The sequence below is a fragment of the Boleophthalmus pectinirostris genome, unplaced genomic scaffold (genome assembly GCF_026225935.1).
Source record: "Boleophthalmus pectinirostris isolate CB_2022bp ecotype Guang Dong unplaced genomic scaffold, ASM2622593v1 HiC_scaffold_16, whole genome shotgun sequence".
Taxonomy (NCBI): Eukaryota; Metazoa; Chordata; class Actinopteri; order Gobiiformes; family Gobiidae; genus Boleophthalmus; species Boleophthalmus pectinirostris.
In genome coordinates, this window is record NW_026571095.1 from 28,864,461 (window position 1) to 28,884,280 (window position 19,820).

Below are 19,820 nucleotides of genomic sequence, written 5' to 3' on the forward strand. Positions count from 1 at the left end.
CACTCTCTCCACCTCGCTGTGTTGTTCTGGCCGATGATGAGACAGGACATTCTCTCCGGAACATCTTCTGTCATATTTGGTGTGTAAACTGTCCTTAAAGGTCCTACATTATGCAAAAATTGGCTGTTGCGAGCTTCAGGCCATGTTATAAAGCTGTTACCTCCTCATTGTCCAAAGCTCAAATTGCACTGTTCCACCTTGTAATGTCATTCAGTTGTAGTTTTCAAGTTGACAGCTACCCTTTACCTTCTGTTCAGTAGAGCGTGGCAAGTCCAGAGCTAAAATGATCTAAATGAATATGACCTCACATGACACACAAGGTGGATCTGAGCATTTTCAGTTTAAGGGGACAGTCTGGAATTTTGGACATAGGACCTCATTTCCTAGTGATCCAGAGCGTTGGAGACGTGTGGAGACACTTTTTTAAATATTCCATCCAGTCCTTGTATTTGCAGAGGTCGCTGGTGCTAGGCTAGTGCATGTCAATGGCCATAGTTATCCTGCCACTAAAAACAGTCTTACCCACTCCACAAAACACCCGAAGCAAAACTATTATTACACCAGACTGTCGATGTAAATGTCTGTGTTGATAGAATAATGTTTGAAATAAAACTAACCTTGCATTGCATGAATCGTTGCATGTTGAGGGACTATTTTCTCATATATCAGTCCGCCGCTGCCGAGCTTTCTATCAGGAAATACAACTCCCTGCTCTGCTGATCTGCTGCTCAGACATAAATCCTTCAAATGCAAGGTTGGTTTTACTTCTAAAATTATTCTATCAACATAGACGTTTACATCGACAGTCTGGTGTAATAATAGACTTGCTTCGGGTGTTTTGTGGAGTGGGTAAGACTGTTTTTAGTGGCAGGATAACTATGGCCATTGACATGCACTAGTCTAGCACCAGCGACCTCTGCAAATACAAGGACTGAGTGGTAGGGGTGTAACGATATCGTTGAGGTATGAACCTCAAGGTACAATATTTATTGGGATATCGTGGGAAAGCTCACGATTAGAGATGTCACAATATCCAAATCTCTCAGCATGATATTTTCACGATATACATCTCACAGTATGATATTTATTGCGATATTTTTTGGGGGTGAACAAAACTGTTAACTTTTTCCTCTTAAAATGCCTTGACAAGACTTAATCCAAAGAACTAAGACTTAAAAGTGCTCAGAACTGTTATTTCTTCTTGTAGTCTGCACTGAAATGGAGCAAAGGATCATGGTCTATGTAGTTCCCTCTGTCTTTTTTTTTTTTTTTTTAGCTCTTACTGCACCATAACTCTTAATTTAAGCAAAGAGACTTGTAATTCGATATATTGTGATGGTCCACGATATTATTGTGAGAACTTTGGCGATACGATATCACGGTTATTGTTACATCCCTAAAAAAAAGTCTTCAAGGAAATCAGGTCCTATGTCCAAAATTCCGGACTGTCCCTTTAAGAGAAGAACTCAGCCTAAATATATAGGATTTGTGAGTTAAACGTGTGAATAAAACAACTAAAACACAACTCTAGGTCTGTTTGTGATGAAGAAACAACATTATAACATAGATCTAGAGTAAAACGAGCCCATGGGACAAATTCATTCAGTGGAAGAGAACACATTATTAGAGGTGATGAGTTTCCAGTGTTTGACTGTTGTGATTATGCGTCCTGTTGACAGAGTGTCTGTTTGCTCACTGTAAGCTCCATCGGATTCCTCTGTTTGTGTTTCAGATACAATGAGCTGCTGTTTATCATCGACACGTGTCAGGGCGCCTCCATGTACGAGCGCTTCTACTCCCCGAACCTCATGGCTCTGGCCAGCAGTCAGGTCGGAGAGGACTCGCTATCTGTGAGTGGGACACGGTGCACCGGGAATACAGGGCTCAAAGATCACACCAGCATCAGGCCTGTCATGATAATTACTAATTACTTAGACTTGGACAAACTTTGTTGATCCACAAGGGAAATTATTTGGACACAGTAGCTCACACATCACAATATATTATAATCACTTGACCGAACATGCCGTTATAAATTCTTTAGTTGCATACAGACCTAATTAAGCCTGGGTTTCATTAAGAAGTTGCTGATACGATACATAGGCCATAGAAGTAGTAGCTTTTTTCTGCAATGCTTTTCTTTTTTTCTGGTGACATAATGGCGATTAACTTTTATCACAATTGTACAAAATTTCTCACAAATTACCATATTTTTCGGACTATAAATTGGTCCGGATTATAAGTCGCACCAGCTAAAAAATGCATAATCAGGGCAGCCGCGGGTCTTAAAAGTCTTAAAAAGGTCTTAAATTTGATGTTCCTAAATTAAGGCCTTAAAAAGTCTTAAATTATGTTGTCCAAGTTTTATTTTTTTCACATAGTCTTAAATTTTATTAGCATATTTTTTGGTAAACTCAACCAAGCTGCAGTGCAACGTTAATGGAGGTAAAAAAAAAAAAAACAACAACATGAAATCACTTAATCTGAATGAACGTCTAATTTGGAGTAGACGTTTCTGGCGCCGATGGCAATGAGTAAACAAGTCAGTAGAGTGGAGGAAGACATTGGATGGGATCATGGGGAAGTGTAGGTTTAATCCACAGTGGCTCTTAGATTGTAGATATAGTACCGGTAGTTGGTTGGTCATTATTAGAATTGGATCTGGAGTTTTTCGCCTGCATAATGGGTGCGATGTTGGTCTTAATTTTCCTTTAAGTGGTCTTAAAAAAGTCTTAAATTTGGAGTAGTCAAACCTGGGGATACCCTGATAATGAAGAAGAAAAAAACAAATGTAAGTCTCACCGGACTATAAATCACACTTTTGGGGGGAAATTTATTTTATAAAATCAGAGACCAGGATCCAACATTTCATCTTGAAGTTCTAGTAAAAACAATAGAAGAGAGAACAACAGGCTGTTAACGTCACATATGAACAGTTCTTCAGATTAAACTATAACATAAACAACAGAACAGAACAAGTTTACCAAACTCTCTATCTCTTGAATTCTTCATCCTCGGTGTCACTTCTGAGCAACTCTGTGACCTCCGGAGGTAAACAGAGCGCCTCTTCCTCTTCTGTGTAGCTGTCGTCAGACTCAGCATCAGTTCCAGGTAGAATTATTCCGGCCTTTCTGAATCCTGACAGGATGGTTTCAGTTGTCTTTATGTTTGTTTAAATGTAAAATTTTCAGTGGTACTGGTGCGATCGACTGACATGACACAGACAGGACAGAGGCTCTTCTTCTCTTCTCTTTCTTCTGCAGGAGACATGCGCAGTAGATCCCTGGTGGTACAGCAGTAATAGGATCAGCAGATACTGACACACAAGCCTAGAGCCTTTCGTTGCTGTCAGTGTGAAAATTTTAATATATAAGTCGCACCGGAGTATAAATCGCAGGAAACACCCAAACCATGAAAAAAAGTGCAATTTATAGTTCAAAAAATACGGTAGAAATAAATAAAGATTATTGTCTACCCTTTTTTATCACAAAATGGGTCAGATTATGAAGACCTTAACCTTAAGCCTTAACCGGATGTGACCGTTCTCCTGACAAAGATTGAGTCTCATGATGTGAACAGCCTGGTTGGGTCCTCTTAAAATGTGCCAACAGAAAATTTAAGCAATAGCGTTCAACTTTCACGTGCAGGATTCAATGGAAGTTAAAACGACCTTGTATATAGCGCAGATATTTTTATTACTTATTACTTATTTTCGATTTAAATTTTACTTGTACATATACATTTATATAATTATGCTGTATTTGACACCAGCCTCTTGCTATTTTTATTGCTTCTTATTTAGATTGTGTTATTACCATTCATATTTTTTACTCTGTTATTATAATATATTGTGATCTGTGAGCTACTGTGTCAAAGTATTTTCCCTTGCGGATCAGTAAAGTTTAAGTCTACTTCAGAACATCTACCTTTAGGGGTGTGCAAAAAATATTAAAATATCAGCATTGTATGGTTCAATGTGATGATAGTGTATCGATATCGTGGGCTCACCAAGAGTATTTTTTGATATATTTTACTAAATTATTTTGTTACAGCGCTACACTTTTGTTGCTTGTTTAGCGGAAGGAAACTTGTTTATGTGACGCATTTAACATATTCACTGTTTTGAGGAATAAAATGGGTGTGTTTCATATTCACTTTTAGTATCACAGCCATGATTAAGCCATAATTTTTTAATTGAACCACATCGAATCGATTTGAAATATATCGTATCGAATCAAAAGTGCACTGTATCGAGATATGTATCGTATCGTGGCCTGTGTATCGAGGTATGTATCGTATCAGCAACTTCTTATTGATACCCAGCCCTATCCTCCATAGATTTCATGCCTTAATTTCATGTGTGAATATTGTTATGAGGCTACTCCCAAAAAATACTGATCATTGATTACATTTTGAAGTGAAAGCACAGCACACGGACGCATTATGTCTTATTAGGTTTCAAACTCCTGACAGTATTTTTATTCCAGGCTTGTACTTGGCACTTCTAATTGCTTATTTGAATATTCTAATCCTGTTTAAAGAGAGGGGACCCAGGGGTGCTGCTTCCTTCCTATGAGACTGATGACTCTTATCATGGTTTTAAATGAAGCCATCAATCACAAGTTTGAGTTATGCCAGTATAATACAGTCTGGTCTTTGCTTCTCATAGCAGGAACAAGGTTAAATATACGTTTTTAAAAGATGAAACTATGTATTTATTTGTTTGACGGGGACGTTTTTAGAGGTTTTAGATGTCATAACATGTTTGGGGACCATTCAAACCCTGTTTACAGTTAGCAGTATGAGTCTAAACTTCAGCACACAACAACAATTTTCTTTATTAGTTCCATAAATATGATACAAAACAATATATTACACCTTCACAAACCTCATGTGTGATGATAATATGTAATATGATTGCTCTCTGTGCTAAATCATTCCCCCTTCTGAGCGCTAAGGAAGGGGAGGGGGCTTAGAGGGTTAACTACAAAAGTGAAAATTATTAAACATTAGGGATGTAACAATAATCGAAATATCGTGATATTGTATCGTCAAAAGTCTCACAATAATACCGTGGGCTGTCACAGTATATCAAATTACAAAATCCTTTGCTTAAATGCATGGTTTTACAGTACCAATAGCTAATAGACGTAGGGCTACAATCAGAAAATTATCTTTTAGAATAATTTATAATTAATGTAGCTGTCCAACCAGGATATAAGATGAACCAATATTTAGAAGCTAATACTGGATCCAACCCATTTTTCAGTATTGGAGCTGCCTATGTCTCCCAGTCCGCCCCTCACTCGCCTCCAACTCACGCTGGAGTTGAGCTGAATTGATTCTAAATGTTATTGTTTGTTTTATAAAGCTCTGAACGGCCTTGCCCCTCCCTATTTGACTGAACTTCTGTTAGGGATGTAACAATAACCGAAATATCGTGATATCGTATCGTCAAAAGTCTCACAATAATATCGTGGGCTGGCACAATATATCGAATTACGAGTTCCTTCACTTAAATGCTTGGTTTTACAGTACCAGTGGCTAATAAACATCGGGAACTACATATCCCATGATTCATTTCAGCACAGACAACATGAAGAAATATGTTTTTACTTGAATTCTTGGGAAAATGACAGTAATAATTCACATCAAACTCTTGTCAGGGTATTTTAAAATCCAAAAAAGTGTCCTATCTACAATTATATCAGCCTCTTCAAAATATCGCAATAAATATCGTACCGTGACATGCATATCGTGATAATATAGTACAGAGAGATTTGGATATCGTTACACCCCTATTAAACATGTTAATAAGGCTGTGCAATTAATTGAATTTCGATTTGTGTGTCAGACAAACTCCAAACTCATATAATCGAGCTTAACAACGTTTATTTTGGGATTTTAAAAAAATATAAATAAGTATATTTATTTAATTTTTTAAATATAGAGATTATAGAACAGCTGGATATATAGTTTATTTTGGATAGATTTATGTTTTTCTTTGCCTTATTTCATGTTCAAAGTATATTTTATTCATTTTATGTTTTATACATCGCAAAACTGCTCTAAGGTTCATGGTTGTAGCCTATATTTATTTTCAGTTTGAAAGTTTTGTGAAAAATTATCAATTATAAAGTGTTCTGGGTATATTTTGTGAGAGAGAAATGCTGAATAAATGCATTGTGTAACAAAAAATAATCATTTGAGTAATCGTGATTTCAGTATTGACCAAAAATAATCGTGATAATGATTTTTTCGATAATTGTTAATACATAACATAGCATTTTCAAAACAATAAAAGGTAGCATGGTGGTAAAAGTTATGTGTTGCCAGTTAATACCCCTTATAGAAGCAAAATACGTAGTCTTTTTAAGTAAATAATTGTTTGTCTCTCTCACTTTGCAGCACCAGCCTGATTTAGCCATCGGGGTTCACCTCATGGACCGCTACACCTTTTACCTGCTCGAGTTCCTGGAGGACGTCCACCCGGCCAGCAAAACCAACATGAACGACCTGGTAAGATCTATTAAAACAACCGGATATGCCGTTGCTACCTTAGACTTGTCTCGAGTTGGATTAGTGGCCACTCGCTGGTACTACAACGAAAAAATCCCTGCCCCGAAAGGCTTTTTCCCACAGAGCGCAATGAAGTCACAAACTGCTCATACTTTGCTTTCAGAAATGTTGGATTTTGTGGCGATTTGTACTAGGGATGGGCATGATTAGTCGATTAATCGATAATTGATCATTAAGAATTTCGTCGATTACGTTCATTTTTAATCGACAAACTGAATGTAGGTTGCTGTGCGTAGCGTAGGGTGACCAAGCGTCTGTTTTTCCCCGGACATGTCCATTTTCCACGTCTTGTCCTGGCCGTCCGGGCTTTTTTTTTTTTTTTTAATAAAGTGATGCAAATGTTCAGGTTTTCATTATCTTTCATTGGGCCATTAAACTGAGCGTCTCTCTGTGCATCAGAAGGAGCGAGACACAAACAGTCGGTCAGTCTGCAACATGCCGAAGCACAAATGCGCATTTAACGATGACTTGTACAAGAAATTCCCCGCTTTACGTCCCGGTCGAGACAAGTGTGAGGACATGTGTACAAAGCAGCACATGTTTCGGTGTCCAGTGGCGGTGCCAGGGATCTCAAAGTTCACCAGGACACCGAAAAACATTAAAAAGCTTTGCCAGGTGAGAGTCGCGCAATGTCGATGACGAGACCCAACCTCCCACCCCCCGTACGGTGTCCTGGTTTTCACAAACGCAAATATGGTCACACTAACCTGTATTCACCTGAGTCGTGTCGTTTAGTCCGACAGAAGTTGAACCACATCAGCGCAAAAGAGCTGTTTTTTTCTTCACTTAGTTTATGCAAATTAGCCATGTGGTTTTAAGTTTTGTTTCTGTGAGAGTTGCACAAAGCTGCATTAAACACATTTTAATGTCAAACGGGCTGATGTGGCTCTAGAGTGGTGACAGTTTATTTGTTGTAAAGTTGAGTTTATTTATGCAGATTAATAGTGCAGATAGTAATAATAATAATGATAAATTTTATATAAAAACATTAATGATTAATCGATCGTTAATTCTCCCGACGATCGATTAATGAAATTTCATCGAATGCCCATCCCTAATTTATACCTATTTTTAGGCCATAAACTTTTTCTCCGCTTTCTTCAGTTGTCTTAAAAACAGCTTGATTGGTTCGAGCAGTTACATGGGCGAGAAGACGTTTTAAGTAAGAAATAACTCGATAACTTTTCACATTTTAAGATCCAACTCCTTTAAGTACTTTGCTGTGTGTATTTCCGGGCCCGTTTCCGTTGGTCCCGACCGAATCCACATGAAAGCGCTTCCCTTTCAGCCGCTCTTAAAGGACACTGTGTGATGTGCCCGCCCCGTGACCTTTGACTCTTCAGCCTTTAATAGTTAATGCACAAACATCAAAGCCAGACGCACATCTTTGTACCACCCTGTGTTTTATCTGCAACCTCCTGCACCCATGGGACACCTTACTCTGACCACAACCGTGCACTTCTGTTCAAATGCAAATGGTCTGACTGAGCATAATGAGGGGAAAGGCTGTAAAGTCCATGTGTCGTGTAAATAAATCAATATAAATCAAATAAATAACAGTACTGTACATTGAAGCCCCATTCATGAAAACCATAATGTCGTCTTTTAAGGGAACTTTGTGTGTTCCCATACATGTTTAAGTGTATATCCAGAGTTCATCTCAAACTGAAAACATTGTTCCATGTTATGATGTCATGTGGGAAAACATAAAGTGCTCCTCTGTGTTTTTAAACTCCACGCACCTTCATTAGAATCATCCATAATTTCAGTCCTGGAATTGCCAGTCTCTGCTGAACTAAAGGTAAAAGGTAGCACAACTCCAGGTATGTTTTTAGAAGGTTATATCATCATAATAATCTTAATTTATGAAGCACTTTTAAAAACAAGATTTACAAAGGGCGTTCAGGCATCAAAGAACAATACAAAAAACATAAAAATAGCGTACAGAAGGCACACAAAAACAGACAATGATAGAATAGAATGGAATAGAATAGAATAGAAAGCCTTTATTGGCATTTATTTGGCCGTTGTGTCCTTGGGCAAGACTTTTAACCCACCTTGCCCACAGTGTCTGTGTACATTGGTGTGTGAATGTGTGTGTGAATGGGTGCGTGGTTCCTTGTTGTAAAGCGCTTTGAAGGTGGAAAAGCGCTATAGAAAAATGTGACCATTTACCGTTTATACACTAGTATAATGAAATTCAGAATAGTATAATGATGCAAACGTGTCTATTAACTATAATAAATAAATAAATAAAAAGAAACAGAATAAATAAAATACAGCTAAAACTTGTGTTAAAGGAAGGCCAACCAAAAATAATGAGTCTTAAAAAGTGATTTAAAAGATGATACTGATGGTGTACAAGTTTGCAGTTTGACTCCAGTTTGACGCCAGTTAAGACTCCAAAAATGTTCACGTCTTTGTCTGTGTTGTTTTTAAACCTTACTCGCTGAACCCCAACTCGCTCACGGTCAACCTACGTACGTCACACTCAGGCAGGTCTTTCCAAAGCCGTGGCGTCCGGACTGAAAAGGCTCGATCAAGCTTCATCTGGAGCCTGGACTTCGAACAGTGAACAGGGACCTGCCTGAGGATCTAAGGCTGCAGGAAGGCTTAAAAGTTCTGAAATGTAACTCGGTGCAAGACCTAAACGAGCTTTTTAAAGTGATCAGTAAAATCGATTTTAAAACACATGCTGGAGTTGAGCTGAATTGATTCTAAATGTTATTGTTTGTTTTATAAAGCTCTGAACGCCCTTGCTCCTCCCTATTTGACTGAACTTCTGTTAGGGATGCAACAATAACCAAAATATCGTGATATCGTATCGTCAAAAGTCTCACAATAATATCGTGGGCTGGCACAATATATCGAATTACGAGTTCCTTCACTTAAATGCAGCCATTGAAGGAAAAATAAAACAGGGGTAATGTTAACTTCTTGGGTTCTTTTTAAAGACAATGCAGTAAAGTGTGTTCACCTTGTTGACATGTTTCGGCTGCTGCATCTTCAGAACTGTCCCCGGTGTTGGTGGTGACGTGTCGTATATCAGCTGTTGTTACTTCCTGTGGGCGTGGTCAGACCTGATGGACCTGCAGGTCGCTCAGACTGACCACGCCTCCCGTCGCCTGGTGTTCTCTGGAGGAGGGTGTCCCAGGTGTGTGACAGGAGGAACGCGCCGTCATCACGGTTAACGCTGTCCGTGCCTCGTTTCCTGATTTCACCGTCCTCCTTGATCCAGCGTTTGAACTTGTTGTTTTCCGATCCGATGACCCGAGCCCCGTCCCGATCCAGAATGTGGTTGTTCCTTTTACAGTGTCTGATATGGCGGATTTTAGGTTTTCCTGTTCTGCTTTGTCTTTTTGTGTTCTGGTGAGTCTCCCTGATGTTTCGTTTTCGCATTCCTTTTGGTGTTCCTTTTTTTTGGGTGTGAAATGCCCGGCCCGTTTCCCCTATGTATGATTTATTGCATGATTTGCATTGAATTTCGTATATGGCATTGCACTTTTGTTGTTGTGGGAATTTTGTCCTTGGGGTGTACGAGTTGTTGGCGGAGTTTTGTGTATGGTAAAGTGTTGATGTCTCTTAAAACAGCTTTATAACCCGGCTTAAAGCTCACAAGAGTCAGGTTTGTGTAATATAGGACCTTTTGTGTAATAAATGGCCTTTAAAGACAAAAAATATTTGGGTGAGTAGCATCTGACTGCTGACTCTGACTGCTCTTATCAGCTAATCTTCACTGGCCACATCCTGAAGATAAGAGCCGATAAGAGACACGTCACAGCAGTCAGGTGATGTTTTTGAGGAAGGGGACAGAGGCTCAGACTGTTGATTTGTGTTGCCAGATCCTATAAGACTAAAACCAGTTAAATAAACCCAAAAGTGATCTCTGTCCATACGATTTGTTCAGCCCACAAGCCTGCGTCTCCTTTGCTCCCACACGGCAATTTTCCATAACTTCAAAAACGTGTAGTGTGACAGTGCTCTGAAGGAGGAGTGACTTAGCGGAGAGAGCAAATTAATAAAAAAAAACAAACATAAATTAAATTAAAACTACTACTACTACGATTACTACTACTACTACAATTACTACTACTACTATGACTACTACTACTACTACCACCTCTACCACTACTACTACTACCACTACTTCTATTACTACTACTACTACTACTACTACTACTACTACTACTACTACTACTACTACTACTACTACTACTACTACTACTACTACTACCACCACTACTACCACCACTACTGCTACTACTACCGCTACTACCACTACTACTGTACAACTACTACTGCTACTACCACTACTACCACTAATACTACTACTATTACCACTACTACTAATACTACTACTACTATTACTACTACAACTACCACTACTACTAGTACCACTACCACTACTACTACCACTACTACTACTACTACTACTACTACTAGTACTACTAGTACCACTACCACTACCACTACCACTACTACTACTACTACTACTAGTACTACTAGTACCACTACCACTACTACTACTACTACTACTACTAGTACTACTAGTACCACTACTACTACTACTACTAGTACCACTACTACTACTAGTACTACTACTACTAGTACTAGTACCACTACTACTACCACTACTACTACTACTACTACTACTACTACTACTACTACTACTACTACTACTACTACTACTACTACTACTACTACTACTACTACTACTACTACTACTACTACTACTACTACTACTACTACTACTACCACTACTACTACCACTACTACTACCACTACTACTACCACTACTACCACTACTACTACCACTACTACCACTACTACTACTACTACTACTACTAGTACTTCTAGTACTACTACTAGTACTACTAGTACCACTACCACTACTACTACTACTACTACTTTCAACTTTCTGTTTAATACTAGTTTAACACTTGTAGAGCACCTGTACTGTTATTTTTTAACTCTTTTATGATCCAGTGAAGCGCACTACCTCTTTTCTTCATCTGACATTTCCTCAGACTCTTTTTAAACAACATTCTTGATCTGCCGTCACTAACCAGATGTGAAAAACTGCTCCACAATTTCCCCCATCTGTATCGAAGCAAAACTGAGCTCTTTATCTGACACATTTTGAAACATGATAATTACAATTTTGACGAGTTTTGTATCTGTGAATCTCCGCATTGGTTTTAAAGTCAAATGTGAAATGTTTGGGGATCGTAGTTGTATTATAAAGAATTTTGTACATAAAAATACACATCTGATAAATACTGATCTCATAAATATAAAAAATGTTAAGTTGGATGAATAAATCAGCAGACGAAGTTAGTTGTGATTCGAACAAAACGTGTTTGCACCAATAATATTTTGTTCAGAGTAGTTGAGAAAGTGCAGCCCAAATTATATTACAATATGACAGACAGGGATAAATTAAACTGTAGTATAATGTAAATATAGATTTTGAGTCCAGAAATTTACAAAATTTTCAGCCTGCTCTTTCCAGTTTAGATTATCTACTGTATCTCACTGAATTTGTCTCTCTGCTTCACCTTCTGTTGTAAATCAAGCGCTCCCTAAGAAACCCTTTATTGGGGTTTTAACAGGATTAGCACAGCGGTCTTAGCACTTGAGTCGCTAAAGTAACAGAGCTAATAGATTTAAATGATCAAATGCCTCGTGATTCACACCATTCTTTCATTTCTTTCCAACACCTCCTGCCGAGTCTCTAAATGTGTTCTGTGGAGGTTTGAGCAGAAGATAAAGACGCACACAGTTATGGACTGTTATGTAAAACGGCTTCTCGAGCAAATAGAGTTGTCAAAAGTATCGAAAATCAGACTAATCCAGAGAAAAATTTATATCGAATCTACTAATTTAAGTAGATACAAAAAAATTGCATTGACCGGACAGAAATGAACCTGTCCTGAAAAGCTTTAGAATGGTTCAGTTCTCGGCCCCCTCCTCCTTATAGTCTACATCCTCCTCCTCGGTCATATTATTCGTCACTTTGGCCTCCAGTCCCATTGCTTTGCAGATGATATCCAACTCTACCTCTTCACCAAATCCATAATCCCTTCCACACACTCCTAGCCAGGCGCCACCTAGTGCCTCCGCTCAATTTCATCTCTCTCCGGCGACTAGGTCAGGAATCAGAATACACTAGACGGTTTGCAAGAACCCCGGAAGTTGTAGACCAAGCACCGACCAATCAGCGAGGAGCTGTGAAGTCATGTCTGGGTCCCTTTTGTGGTACAGCACGACAGTAAACAAAGCGGTCGAGGTGAATCTAGACAAAGCCAGACATTCTGTGTTGGCAACGATTCCCGAGATCGAGGATTTAAAGTCGGAACAAAGAGAATGTTTGGTGAATTTTATCAAAAGGGAAAGACGTTATTGCCCTTCTTCCCACGGGATTTGGCGCATTACATACGTCATGTCCAAATAACAGTGATTGGTTAAATTAAAAAAAGTACCCGCCTACTGTCGAGCGAACGAATCCTAATGCTGTGAGGTCAGACGGTTTCCACGAAGAGAAAAAGGCTGCTGAATGCACTACACCTTCACAAACTGCATCTCTGAAATTAAGTCCTGGCTACAGTCAAACTGCCTCCAACTCAACCGCGACAAAACTGAAATAATCATTATCGGCCCCAAAACACTCACCAAAACCCACAATAACCTCACCCTCTCCACTGAAGGCTCCTCAGTTTCCTCCTCCGCCCACCTCGTATTTGGCCTGGAGAACGGCCTCCTCCTGCTTTTTTTTTTTTTTTTTTTGGCTGTAATATTCCACAGTATGGCTTTAAACATCTCTATGGAGAATGTTCCGAAGTATGGTTTTAACTTTCTATTTCCTTAGAATCCTACAGGTGACCAGCCACATCCAGAAAGTCACGTACTGTAGCTTTAAGAATTCTGGTTATGAAGTCAATGTTCATCGGTCAAATTAAATTATCGATTCATTCAAGTCTAAAATAATCAAAACAAAAAATCTAAATAGAAATATACATACTTTAATGTAACCTGAAGTTCATTGTTTATCATAATGTATGTGTCTTTTTTTTTCCTCAGTTCAAAGTTTGTCCCAAGAGCCAGTGCGTGTCCACTCCAGGCCACCGTACCGACCTCTTCCTCCGGGACCCGGGAAGCGTTCTGATCACGGACTTCTTCGGCAGCGTCCGAAAAGTGGAGATCACCACAGACGCCATCGAGCTGACAGAGCCCATCAAACAGAAAGAGCACACGTGAGTAATGATTTTTATGTTCATTTGTATTAAAGATTTAGATTTAAAACTCCATAAACACGACCTGTATCGCAAAGTAAGAGATAAACATCAAATCAAATATAGATTTACGATAAAAGTGTAATGCAGAGGCTGCGCAATCGCCAGGCTGTCATTGTAAATGAGAAGGCGTTCTCAACTGACTTACCTGGTAAAATATTGAATAAATAAAAAAAAATAAATTAAATTAATTGAATTTTGATCACGATTTTGATTTGGTGTCAAATGATCTCCAAACTCATATAATTAAGTTGAAACGATTTAAAGCTTAACAAAGTTTATTTAGGGATATTTTTATATAAATAAGTATATTTATTTTATTTTTTAAGTATAGAGATTGTAAAATAGCTAGATATATAGTTTATTTTGGATACATTTATGTTTTTCTATGCCTTATTTCATGTTCAAAGTATATTTTATTCATTCATTTTATGTTTTATACATCACAAAACTGCTCTAAGGTTCATATTTGTAGCCTATATTTATTTTCAATTGAAAGTTTTGCGTAAATTATCAATAAGAAAATGTTTTTTGTTTTTTTTTGAGAGACAGAAATGCTTAATAAATAAATGCATCACGTAACAAAAAAATAATCATTTGAAAAGTCGTGGTAATTGTTTTTTCCATAATCGAGCAGCCCTGTGCAGATTTATTCTCAACAAAAACATGGGACATTATGGACATTTGTTATAATTAGGTGTTTTGTTTCTCAAGATGATTATCCAGCCAGAAAGCAGAATGAGCCTCACATAAGCCGGTTTCAATGCTGAAACCATCAACTAAACCCCAGTACTCCGTGCTAGTGCAGCCTCTACAGCTTAGTGAGTGAATTCTGGAGGGTCTGAGCTTTCACATGAGTGATGGTCTGTCCATTTACTGAGCATTTATCTGCAGGTTAAAGCTCTGGCAGCACAGGTTCAGCTGTGATTGTAGATTTGTTTTAAACCGTAAGTGCTCAGGCTGCATACAGTTTCTTTAATATTGAGTTAGTTATTTAGTAGGTTAGCAGTTTGGTTAGTTTCTGCCTTTTTCCCTTGAGCAAGACATGTCCTTCTTGACTATCTTTGAAGATGTACAGCCATTTGTCATTTTGTAAAGTCAGTGGTTTAATGAAGCCTATTTTTAAAGTATAATAAATAACTATGCCTATTTTTTTTTAATATAGTTTAGGTCAGTGTTTCCCAAACTTTATTTCTGGGGACCCATATTTTAAAAGTCGCAAACCTTTGTGATTCAAGTCAATAGACATTATTCATAAATCACAAAATAAAGGTGGATTTGACCATTATCGAACATTAATGAGGATATTTTATTGCTGACTGAGTGATCGTGTCTCTCTGAACAATTAGTTTTACTCTAGTTTTAAACAATGAAAAACAGTAATTGAACCAGCAACAAAAGGGATCCATAAGTCGCCTATTTGGACATTAAATGCAGCCCTGTATATTGCAGAATTATTTGTAAACCGTGAACAAGGTGACCCAAAAAAATCTCTTGAATCCAGTCTTTGTGAAACACTGGTTTAGATTAGTAGTTTAGGTTACATGTACATGCAATGCGTTTGTTTTAAAACTTAAACTTGTGCAAAAAAGGTGAGATAAAATAAATATTTGCAGGGTTTCCTTTAGCTTATAATGTTGTTTTTCCATTATATGTATTATATTAACACTAAAAACCTCGCATCAGAATTAAAACACACACAATTTTGGGTTCAATCTCATTAATTAGTACTTTTTAACAAATTATTTTCAATGTTAATCTATCAATTCTGGACTCAAAATCAGAACTTCACTTATAGTAATATTTTTATAGTGTCCTATATCGCCATCTAGTGTCCGTGTAGTTCCAGTGCACAATTTCAATTTCAAAACATCGGCTATGGTGTGGTTATGATGTTTGAACACTAGATGGAGCTGCTGACTAATTTTTAAAGCGCAATTTATCCACTCAGCTTTTTATATTTTTATTATTTATAGTCGTATTTACCCGTCAGATTAACAGTTCCTTTAGCACACATTGTATGATTTAACTTGGCGTTGATAGAGCCAGTGGGCGGTGTGTCTTGTACATACTAATCGAATGCTTTTGGCTGCTAATGACTAATTAAAGGCAATTTCCAGAGAGATGTTTATAGCTGCTTTGCCCGAGGCTGTAGTCATGCGGTGAACAAAACTTCCCCTTTAAAGCTGTCATTGATTTGTGTGTTACGGAGAGGCTGGCCTAATTTAGTCCTGGAAAAATGTGTTTTATTTCACAATGTGATGTAATCAAAGTGCAATCTGCCCCGTATGTGATCCTTCTGTTGGCGTTTACTAAGGCAACAGATATAAACACGCAGGCGCTTAAAAATACCCAAATACAAAAGATACAAGTGTGTATTTATGCAGTGGTGTTCAGCAGTTTTATAATTTGTTTATTAAAGGCTGTATTACGCACTCTTATGAGCTTTAAAGGTGCATTGTGTAACTTTTTGACTGCTTTACTTCTATGAATACCGTATTTTCAGCACTATAGGGCGCACTTAAAAGCCTTTAATTTCATCAAAAAACAACTGCGCGCCCTATATTCCAGAGCGCCTTATATATGAATTTATTGGGGTGTCTTAGTACGACTTTAGTAAACTACAAAGCCGCACCACTTGCAGCATTACGGCTCCCGTAGTCAGGAGCATCGTGGAGTAAAACATACTGTGATTCCTTTTAATATCAAAATGCACCTGTCAAGAGACACGCTTACAACGCCGACTTTAAACTCAAGGCGCTTATAAAGTTAAAGTGCGAGCTGTGAGGGAGCAGTGGATGAGAGAAGGAGAACACACATTCACCAAGACAGGGAGACAGCGCCGAACGACTTACGCCACGATCTGCCAATGAATCGTGGACACCCGGGCTAAAGATCAGTATCAACTGTGGTCCGAGCTTTCACCAAGACCAGAATCATCACTGAACTGCCAGGGAACAGTAACCACACTGACTCGGATAATGACAAGAGGGATGCGGGCGAGCTGGACGCCGTAATCGCTCAACTGTTTGAACAATTATGAGTTATTGTGAATACGATAACAATTTAGCGTCTCAGACAGTATTTTTTTACGCGTTAGAATTGAACAAATTTGAGAGTTATTGTGAACGCATGTTAAATAAAGTTTGACTGACTTATCTAACTGTTGTGTTTCGTTTAATGCGCCTTATAGTCCGGTGCGGTTTATACGTGGAAAAAAGTTAGAAAATAGACCATTCAATGACAGTGCGCCTTATAATCCAGAGCGCCGTATAGTGCGGAAAGTACGGTTTGTCATTAATTTACCAGGCAGTCTGACTGTGAGCGGGGTCACCTCTCCACAGATCTGACTGCCTGTTTTTCTAGGTATTTTTGAGCTATAAAACCACCTGTAATTGAATAAATGTAAGGTAGAGCTGTTTAATGTCATACTGTGGAACATTCCAGGCGAAGTAACGACACATCCATAGAAGCAAACCAACCAAAAAGTTACACAATGCAGCTTTATGCCATGTTATGATTCTGTTTCCTCATCAAAAACATACAGTACTCAGAGTTGTGTGTGTGGGTTTTTTTTTATTCTCTCATGTTTAGCACAGACACTCTATTACAAGTGACATTTTTCTGATATTTTAAACATGACTTTGACAAAATAATAGTAGCTTCTTTTATTTTTATTGTCAGGTAATAATTTAGCATTTGAAACCTAAAAAAAATAGCAAAACCAGGAAAGAAATTGTTTTATTTAATTTTTGTAAACTCTTAAATATAACAATCTTAAAGGCGCATTTTGTAACTTTTTGCTTGGAGTCCATCACAAATATGTAATGGAGTAGAAAGTATCCACTGTAAAAGGTACTTAAAGGTGCACTATGTAACTTTCTGGTTGGGGGTCCGTCACCTGCTTGTTTCTATGGATACGTCACTGCTCTTGCCTGGAATGTCCCGCAGTATGACATTAAACAGCTCTACCTTACATTTATTCACTTACAGGTGGATTTATTGCTCAAAAATACCGAGAAAAAAAGGCGTTCTGACTGTGAGCGGGGTCGCCTCTCCACAGATCTGACCTGTAACTTGGCCCAGTTTGGTCTCCATGAAGATAGAAAGGTTTAATGCCACACTGTGAAACATTTTAGACAAAGCAATAACATCTCCATGGAGAGAAATTTGATGGACCTTCCACCAGAAAAGTAACACAATGCACCTTTAACTGACTAAAATTAAAACTGACAAAAAAAACCTGACTCTTACTGTAATAATATGAAGGAATTCTTACAGTTTTTGGTTTGTTAAAAGTCTGTATACCCTCGAACATAAATACGACTAATGAAACTGTGAGAACATTGTATGGAGTGTCACCAGGTCAATGCAATGAGAAGTAAAAAGAGATGTCGTGTAAGGTTTTCTTGTATTTTATTTTAACAAAGAACTAATCCTTGTTAATTAAAAGGAACACAGACTGTACTCTTAAAAACAGCAGGTGGCCAATTAACATTCATTTAATGTTACTAACATTAATTACTGCTCTAGGTTCTTATCTCTTTTTAAAAATACGATCTTTCCTCATTCCTTGATCAGGCTTTTCAATTATAGTTTTTCTCGATAGGGGTGAGACGAGACTGACTTTTCACGACACGAAACACGAGATAGGGTCCATGAGATCGAAAAGTATCTCCACGGTATCTCCACGTTAGCCAGGCTGGCGCCACCTAGTGCCTCAGCTCAATTTCATTTCTCTCCAGCGACTAGGTCAGGAATCAGAATACACTAGACGGTTCGGAAAAACCCAGGAAATGCAAGTTTGGGCACCAGACAATCAGCAAAGAATCATACATTCCGTGTTGGCAATGATTCCCGAGATCGAGGATTTAAAGCTGGAACAAAGAGAATGTTTGGTGCATTTTATCAAGGGGAAAGACGTTATTTCCCTTCTTCCTACGGGATTTGGGAGAAGCTTAGTATACCAATTAGCCCTGTTAACGGTGCATTACATACGTCACAACCAAATAGCAGCGATTGGTTAAATGAAAAAAAGTACCCGCCTACTGTCGAGCGAACGAATCCTAACACTGCGAGGTCAGACAGTTTCTATGAAGTGAAACCGGCTGATGAATCAGGCCGCTCCTTCCATGAGATCTCCAACTAACCAGTTTTTGGTGGGAAACATTGACATTGGTTTAATTTTTATATATTGTTTTGTTTTCTTTATATTTTAGCGGCAAGACCCTGTGTGGAGGAGTCTTTTAGCTACAGCTGCTCAAATATACACAACTTTCCAGAGTTTGAGCAAGGCGCGTAACCCTTTCATGTCTGTGCCAAATGTAAAAACGGAGAATAGAATCTTGCAAGATCATTTGTCTCGTGTGTGCACTTTCCCATCTCTTATCTCGATTGATAATGCTGAAGTCCATTAACTGCAGCCAGCCACCAATAGCTCGCACTCATTTCTCAAAAACACGACTCTTCAATCAAAACTTTGAACCAGGTCTGTCGTGATACTTACTGTGCAAACATATGAAGGCTGGAACAATACTTTTTGGGAGTCGTGTGCATGTATTTTTTGTTCTACTGTAAATTTTGTTGTTTGTTTTTTTTTAGAATGAGCTGTAAAAGGTCGAATGAATCACTTCTATGAGTCATTACAGATACAAAGTACTTAAGAGTTTTATTCTGCTCTTTTATTTATTGCAGCTCTTGACTTTTTTTTAGCAATATTGTAGATTTAGAAAAGTTTTTGTGGTTTAAGTAATTTTAAAACCCATAATGGACCATCCTTATGGACAACACCACGAGGCAGAGTCCTGCACCGGGTCGGAGTACGGGCAAATAGTTGCTGAAACGGGCAGATTTTAACGTTCTGGAATTTTACGGGCAAGTATGCGGGCGGGTAGTGATTACACACAGGTGGGTCAGGACTAAACCAGGACTAAACCAGCACTACGCCAG

At 38.3% G+C, this 19,820-nt stretch overlaps 1 protein-coding gene across 2 annotated transcripts in view; it reads left to right on the top strand.

Annotated features, from left to right (window-relative positions):
- Positions 1 to 19,820, top strand: part of pigk (phosphatidylinositol glycan anchor biosynthesis, class K) — a 102,686-nt gene that overhangs the window by 17,978 nt on the left and 64,888 nt on the right. For both annotated transcript variants that reach the window (XM_020941033.2, XM_055151583.1), the window contains exons 7-9: positions 1,733 to 1,850; positions 6,409 to 6,519; positions 13,660 to 13,832. In XM_020941033.2, the coding sequence (XP_020796692.1) occupies positions 1,733 to 1,850; positions 6,409 to 6,519; positions 13,660 to 13,832 (402 nt within the window). The remainder of the gene's footprint in view (positions 1 to 1,732; positions 1,851 to 6,408; positions 6,520 to 13,659; positions 13,833 to 19,820) is intronic.